The sequence below is a fragment of the Eptesicus fuscus genome, chromosome 2 (assembly GCF_027574615.1).
Source record: "Eptesicus fuscus isolate TK198812 chromosome 2, DD_ASM_mEF_20220401, whole genome shotgun sequence".
Lineage (NCBI taxonomy): Eukaryota > Metazoa > Chordata > Mammalia > Chiroptera > Vespertilionidae > Eptesicus > Eptesicus fuscus.
Window position 1 is genome coordinate 72,857,263 of NC_072474.1, and position 19,781 is coordinate 72,877,043.

Consider the following 19,781-nt stretch of genomic DNA (forward strand, 5'->3'; position numbering starts at 1 on the left):
CCATCAATTTCTAAAAGAAAATATTCATATAATAATTATCATGCCTATTAGTATGTCTAGTGATTCTGTAAGTGATTCTCCACTTTGGAGTCAGAAAGCAGGGACTCATATCCCAGCCCAGCCAATGACTGGTGATGTAACCGTCAGCAATCCTCTTAGCCCCTCCACACCAGCTTTCTCATCGATCAAGCAGAACACGGCCCTACCTCATAGGACTGCTACCAGAATTAAATGAGGGAGTATATGTAATGCACATAATATAATGCCTGGGACATGGTCAGCACTCAACAAATATTAGTTATTACTCAGCTGAGTGCTGCAATGTATCTGTAGCTAAAAACACTGTAGTGGAGGTTAGGGGCAGCGGACCACAGGAGCAGCCAGTCTCTTTCATGCATGAGCCATGTGACCTTGAACAAGACATTTCCTGTCTCTGGTGTGTCAGTCAAGGTCATGGCAGGAACCAGAAGTCATTTTCAAATGGGTTTCTGAGAACAAATTAATAAATGGGCTATTTACAGGGACCAGCAACATCAGGAAGCCATTCCTACCTCCTGGTTTGAAAAGACCAAGGAAGGAATAGAGTCCCCAGAGCCTGCTGAGGGCTACAGCCGGGGTGGAGGAGCCGCCCTACAGGGGCTGCACTCAAGGGACCAGCCACGGCCAGGCAAGGGTGCTAAGCCGAGACAGTGAGGTGGGGGAGGCAGACACACATCCTGACCTCTCTTCATTCCTGTCCTGTGGGTGCTCCCCACTCCACCAAACCCAGCAGGAGGTCAGAGGGCAAAGGAGCCCAAGCAAGACGGTGAGGGGCAACGATGGGGGAGGCATGAGCCTCATCGAATCAGATGTAAAATGACGACTGGTCTACCGAACCTCTCAGGGTCCTTCCCCCTCCACGGCTGACAATTCCCGCGTTCAGGTCTTCTGAACGACTATACCATGCTCCATCTAGACGGCGAAGGTTCTGCAGTTAAACAGTCCCAATTTACAATTAGATGTGTCTGTACATACTTGCTGAAATTAAATAGAAGCCTCTCAAAAACCAGAACAGGCCCCGTGCTGCTCAGAATGGTGAGCGGCTGACCAGCGAAGAGGCAGAAGATGGCTCCAGAGACGGCAGTGCCCAGGAAGCTCTCCAACACGCCCTAGCAGGAAGAAAACACAGGTGTCAAAATGCATGGCGTTTCCCTGCTCGTGTTGGTGTCACTAGGGAAATTAAGCCACGGGGCCCTGGCAAACATAGCAAACAGGTACGAACAACAGATTCTTACCAATACGCGTAGCATCATTTATTTTACCATGCATGCGGTTTAGTCATCCCTCCCTACCCCAATGGCTGAATTGCTCTAAGAACAAAGTGACTAAAATGACAGGTGGTTGACTACAGAAGGCGGAAGATGACTCTGACCCATTCTGAAAATATTAACTGAAGCTTCTGCACATAAGATAACATTAGACAATCCCATCAAGTGGGGGGAAGGGATGCAGCCCTTTGGATGGTGCTTTAGCCTTTGTGGGGTTACCTCCAGTGTTTGTTTTAGCCTGATTTCACCTTGCACGTAGCTGGTACTTATAAGCAGTTACATTTTATGCACAAATGCTGCTTTTTAGAGGAAAGCTTTTAAGTGCAGAGGGGAGCAAAGGGGACACACAAAGTAAATTGCTCTCCAACCTGCAATCTCTAAGACATCAATTCCAAAAATATTCTTATTACGTATTTATTGTCTAATCCCAACTTAGACAGGAGCTTCCGTTTACTTTATCTTAGAGGAAGTAAATGTGCAGGGACATCATAGCTAAACCTTTGTGGCCACATTTCACTGTAGTTACAACCCATTATTTTCCTTTAGCAAAACAAGAGCAGAGATAAATGAGCTACAAAGCATCACCGACTTCCAAAATTACGCTAACTGAATCGCATCATTTGGGACCAATGCCTCAGATGGTGGCAAACTAGCCTGTTTCCTATATTTTCCATCATTTCAAACTTCAGTTAGAGAAGTCCACGTTTATTTGTAAAAAGGTCCATTTATAAATGTAAGACAGTATTTTATCAAGAGAGGATTTTTAAATATAAAAATATGGCTTTACGTAAGGCTGTACATCTGAACCACAAAAACTGTAAGATAAAACAATTTTTAAATGAGTCAAGATATTCTATAGCTTTAAAAGACATGAATATATTTAGTGATAAATAAATTTATATAGTAAAGGAGAATTATGGGATCTCTGAACTTTATGTGTATACTAAATAAAATGGTACTAGGAAAATTTCCCTCTTCAACTGAACAATAATTATTTGTTTGTAGAAGCATGATTTATGTTTACATAAATCTAAACCGCCCTCTGAGTGGAGCAGACTGGCTCTCTGGGAATCTGAGATGTTCCCAGTCCTCCCCCACCCCCCAGTTAACTTATCTACCTATCAGCCTCCCTAAGTCACCTCTTTCCACTGCCCCCAAAATTCTTCCGCAACTTTTCATTCACTTTCATATAATATACATAAAATGATTGCAAATAAATTGGTGTGTTTTTTAATCAACTAATAGAATTGAAATACACTAAGTGCTATCTCCACTCAAAAACCATCCTAGAAGACCCTTATTATAATGACTAGAGGACCGGTGCATGAAAATTCATGCACTGGAGGGGGAGGGGGTGTCCCCCAGCCTGGCCTGTCCCCTCTCACAGTCCGGGAACTCTCAGGGGTGGGAGGCGACCTGGCGATCAGGGGAAGGCGACGCCCCATCACACCTCTGCTGCTGCCACTGCCAGCAGTGCAAGCCTTGGCCTGGCCCTGGTTACCTGAGCCTCAGGCAGCCCTGGGCGGCAGGGCAGCTGCCATCCAAGGCTTGCCTGCACCTTGGGCTGGCCCTGGGCAGCTGGGGGACTGAGGGGACTTGGGGACTCTGGAGGCAGGCATGCGGAGCGGCCAGGCCTGCCTTGGGGCAGGCCCAGCCTTGCCGCATGCCTGCCGCCCCGGCAGGGCTGAGGGGACTGGGCACCACCATCTTGTGGCTCTGGGTGTGCCATCTTTGAGGGCAGGGCAGTCAATTAGCATATTCCCTCCTTATTGGCTCTGGGCGCCGCCATCTTTGTGATGGTGTGAGGGTCAATTAGCATATTCCCTCTTTATTATATAGGATTACTGAGCACATTTTTTTATACTGCTTCAGAGCCAGTAATATTCTCCTTAAAACGACTTTACCAATAGCACATCCTTCTCTTCTATAGAAAACAGACACAAATTCTTTAGTGTAGCACTATGTAACAATGGAGCTGGGGTGGGGGGATAGGAATGACAAGTCATAAGACTGGCTTCTCACACAAAGGGTATACCCATCCTGAAACAATTTCTTCTTCTATCTAAGAAGTCTGGCAGAAAGAGACCCTATTTCTAAGGATGTGAAATCTACTGCATGGATGAAGGGTGCCATCTTACTTTATAGCCAATCCATATGTAATCAAAGTGTCCACTCCTTTCTTACTCAGAAGGACAGGGAGCAGAATAACAAGCAAGTGGCAGAACCAGGAAGCATTTATGCAGAGACTAATTTGTGCCCAACAAATTAGTATCAGTCTTGATCTCTTACATGTGAAGATACTGAGTTTCAGGAGGTTAAATGAATGAACAAATCCACATTTGGCACAATAAGGAGGCACAAGTCTTTCAATCCACAATGTCGCCCTTAGCAAGGAGAAAAGATGTGTCTGTGTCTAGGATTTCCTTGGACATACAGTTTTCTACTCCTTGTGCATTGACATTGGGGTCTTTATCATCTACCTTTCTTTTTCATGACTTACTTCAATGTGTGTAACATGAAAGGGTAGGACTGGAATGCTCCATGTGGCAGGACAAGCTGCACTGGGTACATGTGATAGGCAAAGTTTTTTTTTGCCTGCATCATTCTTTATCAACCATGGGGTGCCTATTTTTCATCATTACTGCCGCGTCAAAATACAGCACGGCCTGGGTGGAAAAGAGAACATGAAGGAAGGAAGGAGGAATGTGAGATTAAGACTCTCTACTTGGTCTGACATCACACTAGTAACTGTGAGGGTAGGGAACAGAGCCTCCGAGGGTCCTGTTTTTCTTCCTCCCATCATGCTATACACTATATCTCACGTGCTCGGCAGGCACCTGGGAAGTGCTACAGGAATCCAAGAAGAAATGCCCAAATCACACCCTACGTTCCACTTATCAAAGGTCAACAGCCATGGCTGCACATTCAGTAAAGATAACAGCTACTTTCTTCCAGAAAATGGCTTTGATTTATGGATGCCATGTGACAACTAAAAGGCAGATTATTTTTATTTCAGTACTTGATCCTTTGGTAAGTGCTAAAGTTTCCATTCTGTGGCTGACAATTTTGAAACAGAGAAAGGTGATTAATTATACACACTGCACTGGAAAGAAACTTGCTTGAACTTAGAGATGCTTCCAGCATTTCTGAGAAAAGAACTATTTTCACCATATTTTGACATGTTACTCTTGACAATACAGAAATTAAAAAAACAACCTCATTCAATGAATAACTTTAATTTAATTGCACCTAGAATTTAAAGCAATTTATAAAGTGAACTATCAGAAATCTCTTTTCTGATTTACTATATTCAGTGTTCACTGATATAAAAAAGAAAAATAATGGGTGGATGTGCATAATTTTAGTAGCTATGACTCATAAAGATACTTCTATACCTTATTTCCCACAGATGAACAAACACCCAAGCAACTCATGAGAATGCAGATGGCTGAACTCTGATGTGTAGCAGAATCAGGTGCCATAAAGTACTCCAACTCCATTCTGGTTAGGTTTTATTATACTAGTACTAGAGGCCTGGTGCACAAAATTCATGCACGGGGGGGGGGGAGGTGTCCCTCAGCCCAGCCTGCACGCTCTTTAATCTGGGACCCCTTGAGGGATGTCCGACTACCCGTTTAGGCCAGATCCTGGTGAAATCGGGCCTAAACGGGCAATCCCTCTCACAAACCAGGACTGCTGGCTTCCAACCACTCACCTGCCTGCCTGCCTGATTGCCCCTAACCGCTTCTGCCTGCCAGCCTGATCACCCCCTTAACCACTCCCTTGCCAGCCTGATCGATGCCTAACTTCTCCCCTGTCGGCCCAATTGCCCCTAACTGCCCTCCCCTGCTGGCCCGGTCACCCCTAACTGCCCTCCCTTGCCAGCCTGATCACCCCTAACTGCCTTCCCCAGCTGGCCTGATCACCCACAACTGCCCTCCCCTGCTGGCCATCTTGTGGCAGCCATCTTGTGTCCACATGGGGGTGGCCATCTCTGATCACATGGGGCGGCCATCTTGTGTGTTGGAGTGATGGTCAATTTGCATATTATAGCTTTATTATATAGGATGTCATTTCTGATCAAGCGTTGCCCACTGCAGAACAGTAGAAGGAACAAACACCTGGCAGGCAGCAAATCTAGAGTCTAAACTTCATTCTGCCCCCAAAGAGCTGATGATCTTGGGACTGTCACTTAACCTTTGTCAAATTTAGTTTTTTCATGTTTCAGAAAAACATCGAGCTGATATAATATAACCATGGACTCATGATTCAGACAATCTCAAGTTTACCTGTAGACTGTACCATTAAGTAACTAGCTCAGTCACTTTAAGTTAGTGACTTAATATCTCTATGGCTTAATATGTGTAGTAGGTTAGATAACGTATATAAAGTGCTTAGCATAGCCTCTGGCAGGTAATATACTTTTGATGAATAGTAACATAGACATAATGTATTTACTTAGATGTAAGGTGAAGTTGAGCTAGATGAGGTTCAAGGTCACTTCCAGGTGGCTCAGCACAAACATCATGTCTTGGAGTCAGGAATATCTGGGTTTAAATATCTGCTCCACCTGTCACCAGACTCTCTCTCTCCTAATTCTCTCTTCTGGATCATTGATGGCTATTTACAGGATAATCATTTGGACTAAATAAGAAAATAATATATAAAGAGCTAAGAATAAAGTAGAGATACAGTAAAATGTTAGTTCCCGTGATTATTGAATGGTAATAACAGAAAGAAAAAAATGGCACAACTGCCTCCCCCAAAACAAAGAATTTTCTATTTCTTTGACAACTTTCAACCAAGTGAAACTTGGAAAATAAAATATGTTGGTGTCAGAAAATGGTAAAGCATTTGCCAACATTATTGTTCTATTCAAGCTTTAAAATCAACAACAACACTAAAATGTTTCCAACCATAAATAGAGAAAATCTAGTCCCTGCCGGTGGTAACTTAATGCAAACTGTGCAGAATGTTGAATAATAAAATTAAATTTCTTTAGATAAGTCTTTGATTCTGAAATTTAGCCAAGAAAAAGGATGCAGCCTAATTCCAGTTAAACATCTCTGTTGGACATAGGTAGTGAGTGCTGTTACCTGCAGTTTTGATGCCAGGTTCCCAGCATAAGCCAAGCCATATGATCAAAATGAGAGGAGAAATGATACAAGTATATAATCAAATTTTAGGCACATGCGAATTATCGGAGAATATTTTTTAAGAAAAAAATAAAGGACTATATTTTTCATCTCTACCTTGAAAAATTGAATCATAACCTCAGAAGATCAGGCCTAGGGAATCAGCATGCTTTCAAAGTTCCCCAGCTGATTCTCACGTGGCCCAATTTTGAGTCGCATTCAAGCAACCTTTCCCCCCTCTTCAAAATATGAACCACTGCCAGAATAGTTAAGGCTCAGTTACACCGACCATCATCTACAGTTAGGAAGAAGATTAGATATCCAACCCTCATTTTTTATTTCACCTGAGTAGCTACAGCCTATAAATCAGTGAGTTCTGTCCTGACATCGCAGCTGCCAAATCCTTACTGCCACCTACTCTGCCTAAAAGTGCTTTGTCGTCATAAACAGGATTTCTCCTCACACTGCCCAGCAGGAACCGAAAAAGAAGGAAGACTTGAAAGACAAATTAGCTCCCCACTTGAAGAAAAGTATGAGCCAAAAGAGCTTCAACTCCAAGCCTAACAGAACGGATGGGCAAGACAGGGAGGCTTTACAATGTTTTTTTGTTTGAAGAGCTGGGACTATGTATCTAGATCGTCTGAAGTGCCCAAACATCAAATGCCTGTATAACCTTACACAAAAATCAATTCCAGATGGATAAAAAATTCAAAGGAAAACATTAAAGACCTAAGATATGTGGGTAAATATTTTTCTGATCTTGGGGTAGGGAAACCTCTCTAAATATATCATGAAAATAAGAAACTATAAAACATTGAAGATTTTGACTACATAAAAGTTGGAATCTATACAGCAAAAATAATCATAAATAAGGTTAGAAAGCATACAGTAAATCTAGGAAAATGTATTTGTGATACTTCTGAGAAGCAAAGGAAAATATCCTTATTACATAAGTTTTGAACAAGGCATTGGGAAAAAACCAAATAGGTAATGGGAAAATACAGCAAGGACACAAATATAAATAAGAATAGATAGCCTGCCCTGACCAGTGTGACTTGGTTGGTTGGAAGGTTGACCCATACACCAAAAGGTTGCGGGTTCTATTCCCGATCAGGGCACATACATAGGTTGGGGGTTCCATCCCTCATCAGGGCATGTAAGGAAGGCAACCAATCAATGTTCTCTCTCACATCGATGTTTTTCTCTCTCTTTCTCTCTCCCTCCCCGCCGCTCTCTAAAATCAACAAGCATCTACTCGAGTTGGGATAAAAAGAAAAGGGTAGTTAATAAAAATGTGAAAGGATATTCACCCCTACTAAAATTCAAATAAATTTGAACTAAATAAGAATGAGCTACCATTTTTCAACCCTCAGAATAACAAAAATGAGAAATCCTGTTTGTGCAAGGGTGCAGACAAGTGGGTACTCTTGTCCATTATTGGTAGAAGTATAAATTGGCATAACCTTTGTTTATAGATGAGAAAATTTGGGAAAACTGAAAGTCTACTAATAGGGGATTTATTAAGTAAATTATAGCACATGTGTACAAATAGATGTAGTCATTAAAAATGATTCTCAAGATCCATATTGAAGTGAAAAGACTTCCATTAAATCTTGCTTTGAAATAGTATATTTATGATCTCATTTATATAAAATCTTATATATCAATCTGTTTGTACATGCATTGCAAAATGTATGGGAAGGTGTTCATGAAAAATTTAATAATGGTTATTTCTGGGTGATAAGTATAAGGGGAAAATTACATCCTACCTAGTTTTACTGTGTTGCTCACATTTTCTACAATGCATAATTACATCTTACAAAAATAAAGTTATTTCAAACTAATTTTAAGCCAAACACAAAATAATTCTAGAAATTTTCAACATTTAGCATCCCCAACCAGCCTAATTACTATCATTTTCTGATCACCAAGAAAATAGAGGTAACAAATTTAAAAACAAAATTCTGGTAAGTGAAATTTGGTCACAAATGACACACACACACACACACACACACACACACACACATTTCAGAGAGGAAGGAAGAGGGAGAGAGAGATAGAAACATCAATGATGAGAGAGAATCATTGATTGGCTGCTTCCTGCCCACACCCCACTGGGGTTTGAGCCCACAACACAGGCATGTGCCCTGACCGGGAATCAAACTGTGACCTCCTGGTTCATAGGTCAATGCTTAACCACTGAACCACACCAACTGGGAGTAAATGACTTAACTTTAATCAAACAGATTTAATTCAGAATCTGCACCTGAAGTGAAGCAAATGATTTAAAGTCCTTCCTGGGAGAAGGAATGGCCAGTAGACCTTGGAGGCAGCTGAACAACACAGAGCGCCTTACTTTGTCAGGAACATTTACTTTTGCTTACTCAAACAGCTCAGACTACCTCCCTAGTCTAGAAGACTAGTTCAAGAAACCAACATGTCATCTCACATTTCCACTTCAAGGAAAAAATGGATTTTGGTACCAAAGTGCAACATTTAGGTAAGTTGAAATTACTAGACAACCCTCACTATAGTGAAGTTATTACCAATTGGCTTTAACCTTGCTGTTATAAATTGCACAAGATCAGCTTCATAAAGAAATGTCTATCTCATCGAGGACTGTCGTGTGAATAAGAAATGATATATTTCCAACTTAAGCAGAATGATTAAGTATTCTCAGCACAACAGTATGTTAAAATAAAGCCTCAAATTTGGAGATGCCAGCTATAAATATTCCTTATTATGAGACAAATTCCCTTAAAATATGCTCCGTTGGGCTACATAAATATCACAAAATTCACAGATCTCTAAAAATCTTACTGTATTCTTTTGCTATAAGGTTGTGAAAATAGGGTTATATTTACTCTTGAAAAAAATTAAAATGGCTTTTTTCATTTCTTCACTCTAAACTATGCTCAGTCATTTACAATTAACAATATAGATTTAAGTTAAAATACTTTTCTTTGTTGCTTAAAGCTAAACAACTTTTAAATAACACAAAGATTTGCCATGAAGTATCAAAAAATGTTCTCTATATCAGTATCCTGCCCAAAGACTAAACTATCTATATAATAAAGAGGTAATATGCAAATTGACCCTCATGCCCTTGCACAAGATGGCCGCCCCCATGTGGTCAAAGATGGCCACTCCATGTGGTCAAAGATGGCTGCCACAAGATGGCCAGCAGGGAAAGGTAGTTGTGGATGATCAGGCCAGCAGGGGAGGGCAGTTAGAGGCGACCAGGCCAGCAGGGGAGGGTAGTTGGGGGCAACTAGGCCTGCAGAGGAGGGCAGTTAGGGGCAACTAGGCCTGCAGGGGAGGGCAGTTAGGGGCGACCAGACTGGCAGGGGAGGACAGTTGGGGGTGACCGGGCTGGCATGGGAAGGCAGTTGGGGGCAACTGGCCTGGCAGGGGAGGGCAGTGGGGGCGATCAGGCCGGCAGGGGAGGGCAGTTGGGGAAAATTAGGCTGGCAGGGGAGCAGTTAGACATCGATCAGGCAGGCAGGGGAGTGGTTAGGAGGTGATCAGGCTGGCAGGCAGAAGCGGTTAGGGGCAATCAGGCAGGGCGGCAGGCGAGAAGTTGAGAGCCAGCAGTCCCGGATTGTGAGAGCAATGTCCCCTTTGGGATTGGGCCTAAACGGGCAGTTGGAAATCCCGAGGGGTCCCAAGTTGGAGAGGGTACAGGCTGGGTTGAGGGACATCCCCCACCCCCAGTGCACAAATTTCTTGCACCGGGCCTCTAGTGTAAATATAATGCAGCGAATTGACATGGATGGTCACAGAACTCAATTGTGGTAAGGACAAATTTTCAGGATGGTGAAGCTGAAAAGCCCTTGTTTAATTTACAGCATGCAGGGGACCTGAGTGTTATTATGGTGGGACTTACTGAAACGGGTTAGAGTAATACGAATATATTAAGTATCAGCACAATTCATAGATCTCAGAAAGGTTATGCTCTTATTAAACTCTAAGAACAGAAACCAGTTCCAGCCTGGGCTGGATCCTAGATGAATATAAGGTCAACTCTTGATGAAGAGGTTCAGTCGCTCCTGGAAGCACAAGCTAAACCTCGCCCATGCTTAACAAGCAAGCTGTGAATATTCACTCTGGAAGCTGCAGAGGCCTCACAGTCCAAGTGCCATCTTGGGGAAATTGCACAGTCATCTATGTGGCCATTATAAATTGGTTATACTTGGAGCCATCATAGCTTCAACTGTCTTATTTTGAACACAGGTCCATGGGAAATGGGAAATGATCCATAAGGCTACCCAGATTTGCTTCTAGTGAAGTGTGTGTGTGTGTATACAAATAGATGGGGATGTTAAACATATATATCATATAAATGTATATGGAATTATTAAATATATATCTTATTATATACATGGGATTATTATACACACACATATTTCATCTCTGAAATAAGTGCTTCGATGTAAATTCCTATCTTTGAGTAGGCAAGACCTCCTGCACAGAAGCTGGCGGAAGAGTGTGCTTAAACAACAGCAATGCAGTGACTCATCTGTGTTTTCACAACATGTTTCTACCCAGCGCCCGTGTCTATTTGTGCCTGACAATAAAGGCCCTATGTGAACCATCTCTGAGCTGTCTGCCTTTAAAAGCAAGGACACTGTTTTCAATTGACTCATTTCAGCTGCTCGTACATTTGAGAATAACCCACTGCCACATTTATAAAGGCAGGCGATATAATTGAAGATCACTTCAGGCTGTGCCAGTGCTTTGCTGCTTCGTATTGATCTACTGTTTAGAGGGTCAAATAGAATCAGAGGACCTCACCCCCTAAATGAGCCCTCTACACACCACTATGGTTATCTCCCGGGGGCAGAGAAACAGATAGCTCTATCAACACCCTAGACTGTAAATGCTGTCAGAAGAGGAGTCTTATCTATTTTGGTCACTTATCTGTTTCCCCAGCACTTAAAATAGTGTCTGGCACACAGTAGACATTAAGTAAATATTTTCAAAGGAATGAATCAACCTCTGCCATAGACTTGTGAAATAGACTAAGACCTGGGCCTTAGCACCAAACCCACAGAACACTTTGTTGTCCTGATGCCAAGTCAAGAAGACTTCCACTGCCGGAGCATCAGCTCTTCTGCATGTTACAGCTCATACCCTCTCAGCGCCGAGTACGCTCAGCATCTCAGGCCACCTCACTCCTTGGTCCTTAATAGAGACCAAATCAACATACATATGTGTGTGTGCGTGCACATATATATACACACACATATATGTATACACATACATCTACATGTATATATCGATAATTACTGATATATATATATCTGTTGATATTATACATGTGTGTATATACATATAAACATATAAAAATATGTATACACACATACCAGAGTACATACACATATATATAATCATCTACCATTATAAGAAAACCTAATATGATTACTACAGGTAAAGTTTTTCATATTAAAATATTAGGATATGTAAAATCACTATATAACCATTGAGTTGGGTATCTGTGTGCATGTACTACCTACTTAATTTCTATTTACAGAGATGTTTTAGATTTAGAAACCCAGTGCTTAGATCTGTGCATTCACTTACTAATAGCAGGAGTTCACCCAAAAGAAATTAATAACAGACTATTCAGTTCAACAAATATATATTAACACTCATTAATTTTCTAGCCCACTTTTTCAGTGTTTCTGCCACCCACTGTGACTCCCAGAAGTGTCCAAGTGTAGTTCTTTTGCTAATTAGATACTTTGAATGAAGTCAACTCCCAGTAATAACACCCAGCAAATGGTCATTTTTAACATCCTGGCCATGGAAAGTATTTATGTTTCTCCTAAAGTCTTCAGAACCTAGAAAACAGCTTACTCCACCAGCTAGGCCTTTCCTGTGTAATTTATCACAGAGGAGAAGAATACACATTTCATGTTACACAACAGAGTCCTTTATTTTCCCAAGAACTCACTCATATAGAAATTAACTCACCTAGGAGGGGTGGACAATAGTCTAACAGATATCACATCTCAGATACAGTGTTCTAAAGCTAAGGAGTTCAATTCAATTGATTTTTTTTAAAGCAATAAGCATAGGGAATATGGTCAATAATATTCTAATAACGATGCATGGTGTTAGGTGGGTACAAAATTTATCAGGATGATAACTTAGTAAGTTATGCAATGTCTAATCACTGGGGTGTACACTGGAAACTAATGTAATTACATAGTTTAAACTGTAATTTTAAATGATTTAAAAAATTTAAGGTAATAAACAACACAAAGGAAGTATCATAATATCTCTATGTCAATAAGAAGAATATTCATGAAAATAAAAGTGTTGAAACAATATCTGCACAAAAAATAAACAAGCAAAATAGAAACAGACTTATAGATATAGAGATCAGACTGATGGTTGCCAGAGGGTAGCGTGGCTGGGGGACTGGGTGAAAAAGGTGACGGGATTAAAAACTACCGATTGGTAACATCAAAATAGTCCCAGATATAGTACAGCACGAGGGAATATAGTCAATAATCTCATGATAACTATGCAGTGTCAGGTGGGTTCTTGAAATATTGGGGAACCACTTTGGAAAGTATATAATTATCTAACTACTATGCTGTACACCTGAAACTAATACAAAATAACACTGAAAAACATTTTTAAAATCTGCACACAAAAAATCTCTATATTCTGAAAGACAAGATGGTTTTGTTCTTGCTACTCTCAAAATCAACATCTCCCTTTTTTCTACCTATTTCCTTGAAGTTTATGTTTTAGTTATCGCAATGCTCTCATTTGCATGAAGAGTACCTATCCCAGTTGAATACAGTCAAATTTTAAAGAAAGTCTCCTGCTGACATCACTGCTCTAACTTCAACTTTTCATTTCTATCTTATGAAAGGAAAAAGAGCACACCTTCTTCATATGCTTCCTCTGTTTCTGCCACACTGTCTACTCCTCATGCAGCAGGCCTACCACTGGGAACACACAGACAAGTGCTCTCTGGCCAGCACAATGTTATTTTTAAAATGTCAATCAGGCCCGGCTGGCATGGCTCAGTGGTTCAGCATCAAACTATGAACCAGGAGGGTGTGGTTCAGTTCAGGTCAGGGCACATGCTGGGGTTGCAAACTTGATCTCCAGCAGGAGGCAGCCAATCAATGATTCTCTCTCATCATTGATGATTCTTTCTCTCTCTCTCTCGCTCTATCTCTCTCTCTCCCTTCATCTCTGAAATGAATAAAAATATATTTTAAAAATGTCAATCAGGTGCCAGTATTTTAAATCACCAGATTTCGCATAAGAACTTTAAATTTCAACCTCTCTTTGAAAATCAGAAAATGAAATTATACTGAGTATATTTTCATGTGGAAAGAAGCAGAGCTGAGTGGCAACTGCCCCTTTCCAACAGAACGTGGACTCTCAGGAGTCGTCACAGCCCCAGCTGTGAGGAATCCCATGCGAGCCACATGGTAAAGTCATGCGGAGAGTCCTCAGTCCCAGCTCCTGCAGACATCCAGCCTGGGCACTGGGCCTGTGAGTCAAGAAGCCTTCAGATGACTCCAACCTCAGCTGCCATCTTGAAAGTGTATGAGGACCAAAGAGAGAACCACCTGAGTCCATCAACCACTCAAACTAGGAGAGAATAAACGGTTGTTTCAAGTCCCTAAGCTTTGGGATAATATGCTATGCAGCAATAAATGAGCACTAAGAGATAAAATATACTCTCAAGAAACTAAATACACTCGTTTAAAATAGATTCTTCTTTTTTACTTGGAGCAATAAAGATAGTCTCCTTCTTATTTTTGTGTTTAGGCAGAAATCTAAAACATAAATGTGCCCAGGGAAGAAAATAGAAGTGGAAGAAAAGCAATCATTTGGAATCAGCTGTATTTTTTTTAATAAGTTGGCTGGCAGCACTGAGGAATGTCACATAGGTTAAACAGTAATAAGTCGTAAAAGAGAAGGACAGAATTAGAAAAGGGCTTGAATCTGGTTCTTTACATAAGACTATCACCTTCACTCACTACACTGTGTCCAGTATCTCCCACAATGCCTACTTTTTTTTCTTAATGACTGGATCAAATAAAAGTAGTTTTGTACATGTTTTTCTGATTGACTAAGAGAATCTGAAGTATTTTTCCTATCACTAAAACATTAGGTATTACTGATTCAGAAGGTAGGCAAATGCCACCAGCTAAGTCACCAAAGTATTGTGGTTCAGACAAAATAAATCAATTCAGAGTTTTTACAGCTTAACGAGTAGATTCAGGAATAGGAGAAACAAATCTTATCCTTTATTTCTTAACACCGAGTTCCACTGACAGATAAGCAAATCCACCCTCCGTTGATGATTCTGTTGGCTCAGGTGTAAAATGAAGGTGACCACGTATTTCTGGAAAGAGTGTGGTCATCAAGTTTAACAAAATGGTCCATACATTCAAGGTAGTAGAAGATCTAAACCTTGTGCCCTGCACCAAATTAAAGCAGCTGATATGCTTTTGCCCAAATAGAATTGTATATCCTCATTTCCTTCCCTTCTTTTCTCCACTTGTGACTCAAGCCAGATTTCATCAAGCTATTTTTATAATTACTAAAATGTTGGAAATACAGCAGCAGGCCAGAAGCAAAGTAAAACGCAGCATCCAGCAAAAAAAGGAAAATCACGCTGAGTAACTGAAAGGCCATCTGCTTCTCACTGAGCTGCAGGGTGAGGAAGGCAATCTGGGCTGTACTATTTGTGTCTTCCCCCAAACCCAACCCACCTGCATGTTGTCAGTGGCATCCCCAAGCAGTCCTCCAAACGTGATCGCATTAGTTACAGTCGCCAGATAAATGAAGAGAGTTGCTGATAGAGCCTGAATATTTAAAGCGTCATAAAAATCACTGGCAAAAAATGGTGCTTTCCTCTTTATGTCCTTAATTAGTCCACCACAGAACCTGGGTAAGGAGAAAGCAAACATGTGACGATGTAACATAAATTACTATCAAATTAACCAAGAGATAACTTATTAAACCACAAAGAATGTGTACTTAACATGCTTGAAGGAGCAAGGTACTATTTAATCACTTAAGATAAAACCAGAAAACTGTGGAAGAATTAATTTTCTCCTATCTTTCCCTTTTTCAGTCACCAAATTAGGTGTCACATTCCCTAAAGACCAGACAATTGGTCTTTGGATGAGAGTGAATTGTTGAGATAAATTAAAACTTCTCACTGTCTGAAGAAAATCACCCAAATATGTGAGCAGATCATACAAGGACCTTTATAATCTTGCCATGGCTTCCTTTCCAGCCTCATTCATTAATTCACTCACACATTCATTCATTCATCATTCCATAAATGCTTATTGAGCATCTGTGATATGCCCAGAACTAATCTGGGTGCTGGAGATATAAAAGTGAATGATACAGAAAAGAAAAGAAAAGAAAAGAAAAGAAAAGAAAAGAAAAGAAAAGAGAAGAGAAGAGAAGAGAAGAGAAGAGAAGAGAAGAGAAGAGAAGAGAGAAAGAAAGAAAAGAAAAGAAAAGAAAAGAAAAGAAAAGTAAAGAAAAGAAAAGAAAAGAAAAGAAAAGAAAAGAAAAGAAAAAAGAAAAGACCCACTCTCATGAAGTTTACTTTCTGTATGGAGGAGACAAAATATGTAAAATGCATGGTGCTAAAAATCAAGGAAAAAATTAAGTGGGGAATAGGATTATTAGATGAGAGAAGAGCAGCGGCTGAAATATGATGGTGGCCAAAACGGGTCTCCTGATAAGGTGACTTTGGGGTAAGAATCTGAAGACATTTCAGATTCAAGGAAGCCATGCAGGTATGTGGTAGAACAGCATTGCCTGTTGACTCCCACTGCAAATGTTAGCAGGTCAGCTGACTTATGGATCAGTCAACTCACCCTCCCAGCCAAATCTCACATCTTGGTATGCACAGGGCTGGGCAAACTGCAGACACACAGTGCATTTAGCAAAGGTGAAATACAGAAGAATGACATCTCAGTCTGTGGTGTTTTTAAAAAGACATATTTTCATAAAATGAGTACCTAACTTAAAATTTTACTTAACCCAAAATTAAATGGAGAACCTAGCAGTGGAGGAGGGAGAATTGTCATGAAAAGAGATTTAGCCAAAGAAGTCTAGAAAACCTGATTCCCCAACTGCCCTCTCTGGAAAACAGGACCTGTGAGTTACTCATGTATTTCTATAACATGTTACCCCCTTTTGAGTAAATATACAGGGAAGAGACGGAATCATGAAAGCCAAGTTTGCAAGACTGGCACATTATACATTCTTCCTGCCACACACTATACCCAGAACCTCTCTTTTTTGTCTCTCACACCCTCTCCCTCACTCCACTCCAGTCACACTGGCCACAGTGCCAGCCTAGCACACGCCAGGTGCTCTGCTGTCTTCCTTCCAACCCCACGTCTACATGGTCTATCTGCCACCTCCCTCAGGACTTTCCTCAAACGCTGCAATTCTCTTTAAGGCAACCCTATCTAAAACACCTTTCTTACAATGCAAACTCCCTCCCTCTCCTTTGATTCCCCACATAAAACCATCACCACATTCCTTGATTTGCTCACTATCTGTCTCCACCACTACAAAGCAAGACCCATAAGGATAAGGAGTTTCATTCAGTTCACTGCTGCATCCCCAATGGCTGTGACCATTAGGTAACTATAAATATTTGTTAGCTGAATGAATGTGCAAACAGTAAGTAAAATGCTGATAGAAAGATGAAGGGAAATTTAGATCTGAGGAGAACCTCATCATGAATGACAAAAGAATCCATCAGTTACCGTCCAGTTTTCTTCAATTCTTCACTGTCCGCATGTCCTCCTCCTCCTCCTCCATGGCCGCCATCATGGGGAGTGTCCCCATTCATCTGAACATTCTCTCCACCCGAGTACATGTTCTTTCTAAGACAACAGAGCCCAAGGGAATATTAGTTTATTGTACTTATCTGCACCAGCTAATAAAGAGATGAGCTGAAAACTCTTTGGGAGAAGGATCATTATTTCCTTCTGCCATCCTCACAGATAGTTCTGTAAGTGTTATATTTAGAGCCAACACAAATGACTGGAGAAATAGGAAAGTTGAACAAATTATATATTGGATAAGAGGCAAACCATTTCACCTGGAAAGTAACAGGTTTCCAGAATATGGCTTCTCCTCAATCATCTCACCCAATTTCTTAAGCTCTTATATCTACAGGACATCATTTTGAGTAAACTAATCTTCCCACATGCACAAGGAGTCCCCAGAACATCATCAAGAGGCTCTATGATATATTCCAATATCATATCTCTACTATGTAATCACCAAAGAACATCACAACATGTAACATTCGTTTTACAGTGTCAATGAAATGTCAAACCAAGGCACATATGGGATTCATCTGAGATGACATAATACATCAAGTTAAATGGGAACCTAAAAATATTAGGGCAGTAGCCTGACTCCATTTCCTTTGTCAAACATAACCTCTTTATTGAGGTTTAACACCCCCAACTGCTTGATAATTTACCTTTTGTCAGACGACGGAAGACTCTTAGGAGGCTCTATCCTGATGTCTGGATCCCATTCCCCAGGGGGAAGGACAATGACTTCATCTAGGAACTCATCAATACCAGCAATCAGGTCCTGCCTGTCTTTTGCTTTATAAGCAATGTCATGGAACACCTAAAGAAGAAGAAGAGGTGTGCTGACCCAACAAGATAACACTCCACATGCTCTCATGCCCAGCCTAAAGGACATAATCCATAATCCACTTTAATATTACTATAACCACACTCTCACATTTTCTGTTATTCAGCTTGCCCCAAAACATTTCAGTAATAAACCCAAGGAATATAGGGAGAGGCATGAGAAACAAATAGCTGTTTCTTTTATATTTTTTCTATAATACTGTAAAATAACATTGCCTATTATCTCCCAATGGTATGTACCATTATTGATATAGTTGCTATGGAAACCAAATGAAAATGATTTGGAGAAATACACTGAAGAATCATTCCCTGAAATAAAAGTTACTGGGACAAACCACTGCTAATCATTCAAGAAGGAAAAGATCAAACTGAGTGTTAAGATCAGGTTAAGAGCAAAACACTGCAGCTTTCAAACACAAAAATAATGTTAGCTATTTTTAAAAAAAGAAAATATGAGCTCTATTGGCAACACCTAAACCAAAGGGTTTTAAGTGTAAGCGATCATCTGTCCAGCTATGAAAGACTTAGGATATGTGAAAGGGACTTTCAGATCATCAGCTAGGCAAAAAGAATGGAACTGGCAAAAAGAATTATGTACATTCTGGAATGCAGAGTGTGTCTATATGCTTATCTAGTTATTGATGCAATAACTAAACCATCTAAGGCAGCAAATGCTCCATGCCTTTTAGGCAAATATCCGAAGAAAGAACTTGCTGAATGTACATCATTTAATTAGAAGGATGTGGTTGTCAGCCTTCTTTATAATGAGCTTCATGGTAAATATGCTGACATCCACAGTTTTCAAAAAGTAAATTTCATATTGGGATAAATATATTTTCCTTTATTTTATAAACATTTTTCATTATTTGTGTGTGTGTATTGTATTGTATTTATTTTTACTGATTTTAGAGCAAGGAATGGGGAGAGAAAGAAACATCAATGTGAGAGAGAAACATCAATCAGTTGCCTCTGCCTGACTGGGGATCGAACCCACAACCTGGGTATGTGCCCTGATCGGGAATTGAACCCACCACATTTTGGTGTATGGGATGATGCTCCAACCAACTGAGCCAACTGGCCAGGGCACATTTTCCATTCTTAAAACTGATGTAGGTTAAGTATTTTTTAAGAAGTTCAAGTCACTGTATTAACTTACAGTGTCAGCCAAATCACAGTATGAAAACACACAAGTAAGACTTTCGCAGATCACCATCTTCCCGATTTCCTACCTCGTCAGACATCAAGGTGGCAATGGCTCTGCCAATCTCATGGTAGGACTTGGCTTTCCCCTTAGGACCTAGGAGAATGAATAAGAACCTAATGGAAGAGGAAAGAAGCAGAGGCTGTAACACACATACCATCAAACTCAAAATCCATAGACCTGAGACACGTTTATCCTTGCTCATGGAAAGGTTAGGTCTAGAATTCATCTTGAAGCAAATGTAATATTCTTAGCATATGACAGATACTCTTTCAACCACAGTGAAACAAAACTCACTGTTTAGTTTATCTGGAGGCAATGGAGAATTTAGCATGGAAACCTGAGAAGCTTCTTCATTGACAAGGAAAGGTTCCATTTTTTGAGTCATTCAATCTTCCTTTCCTAAACTTTCTTTTCTCTCCATTTCTACTGAATTGCAGAGTCT

The 19,781-nt window shown here is 40.6% G+C and overlaps 1 protein-coding gene across 2 annotated transcripts in view; it reads right to left on the reverse strand.

The window, feature by feature from the left end:
* SLC4A4 (solute carrier family 4 member 4) overlaps window positions 1-19,781 on the reverse strand; it is a 282,976-nt gene that overhangs the window by 62,846 nt on the left and 200,349 nt on the right. For both annotated transcript variants that reach the window (XM_008157468.3, XM_054728471.1), the window contains 5 exons: window positions 19,365-19,452; window positions 17,955-18,109; window positions 17,227-17,346; window positions 15,196-15,370; window positions 1,015-1,148 (listed from right to left, as the gene is read on the reverse strand). In XM_008157468.3, coding sequence (XP_008155690.3) covers window positions 1,015-1,148; window positions 15,196-15,370; window positions 17,227-17,346; window positions 17,955-18,109; window positions 19,365-19,452 — 672 coding nt within the window. The remainder of the gene's footprint in view (window positions 1-1,014; window positions 1,149-15,195; window positions 15,371-17,226; window positions 17,347-17,954; window positions 18,110-19,364; window positions 19,453-19,781) is intronic.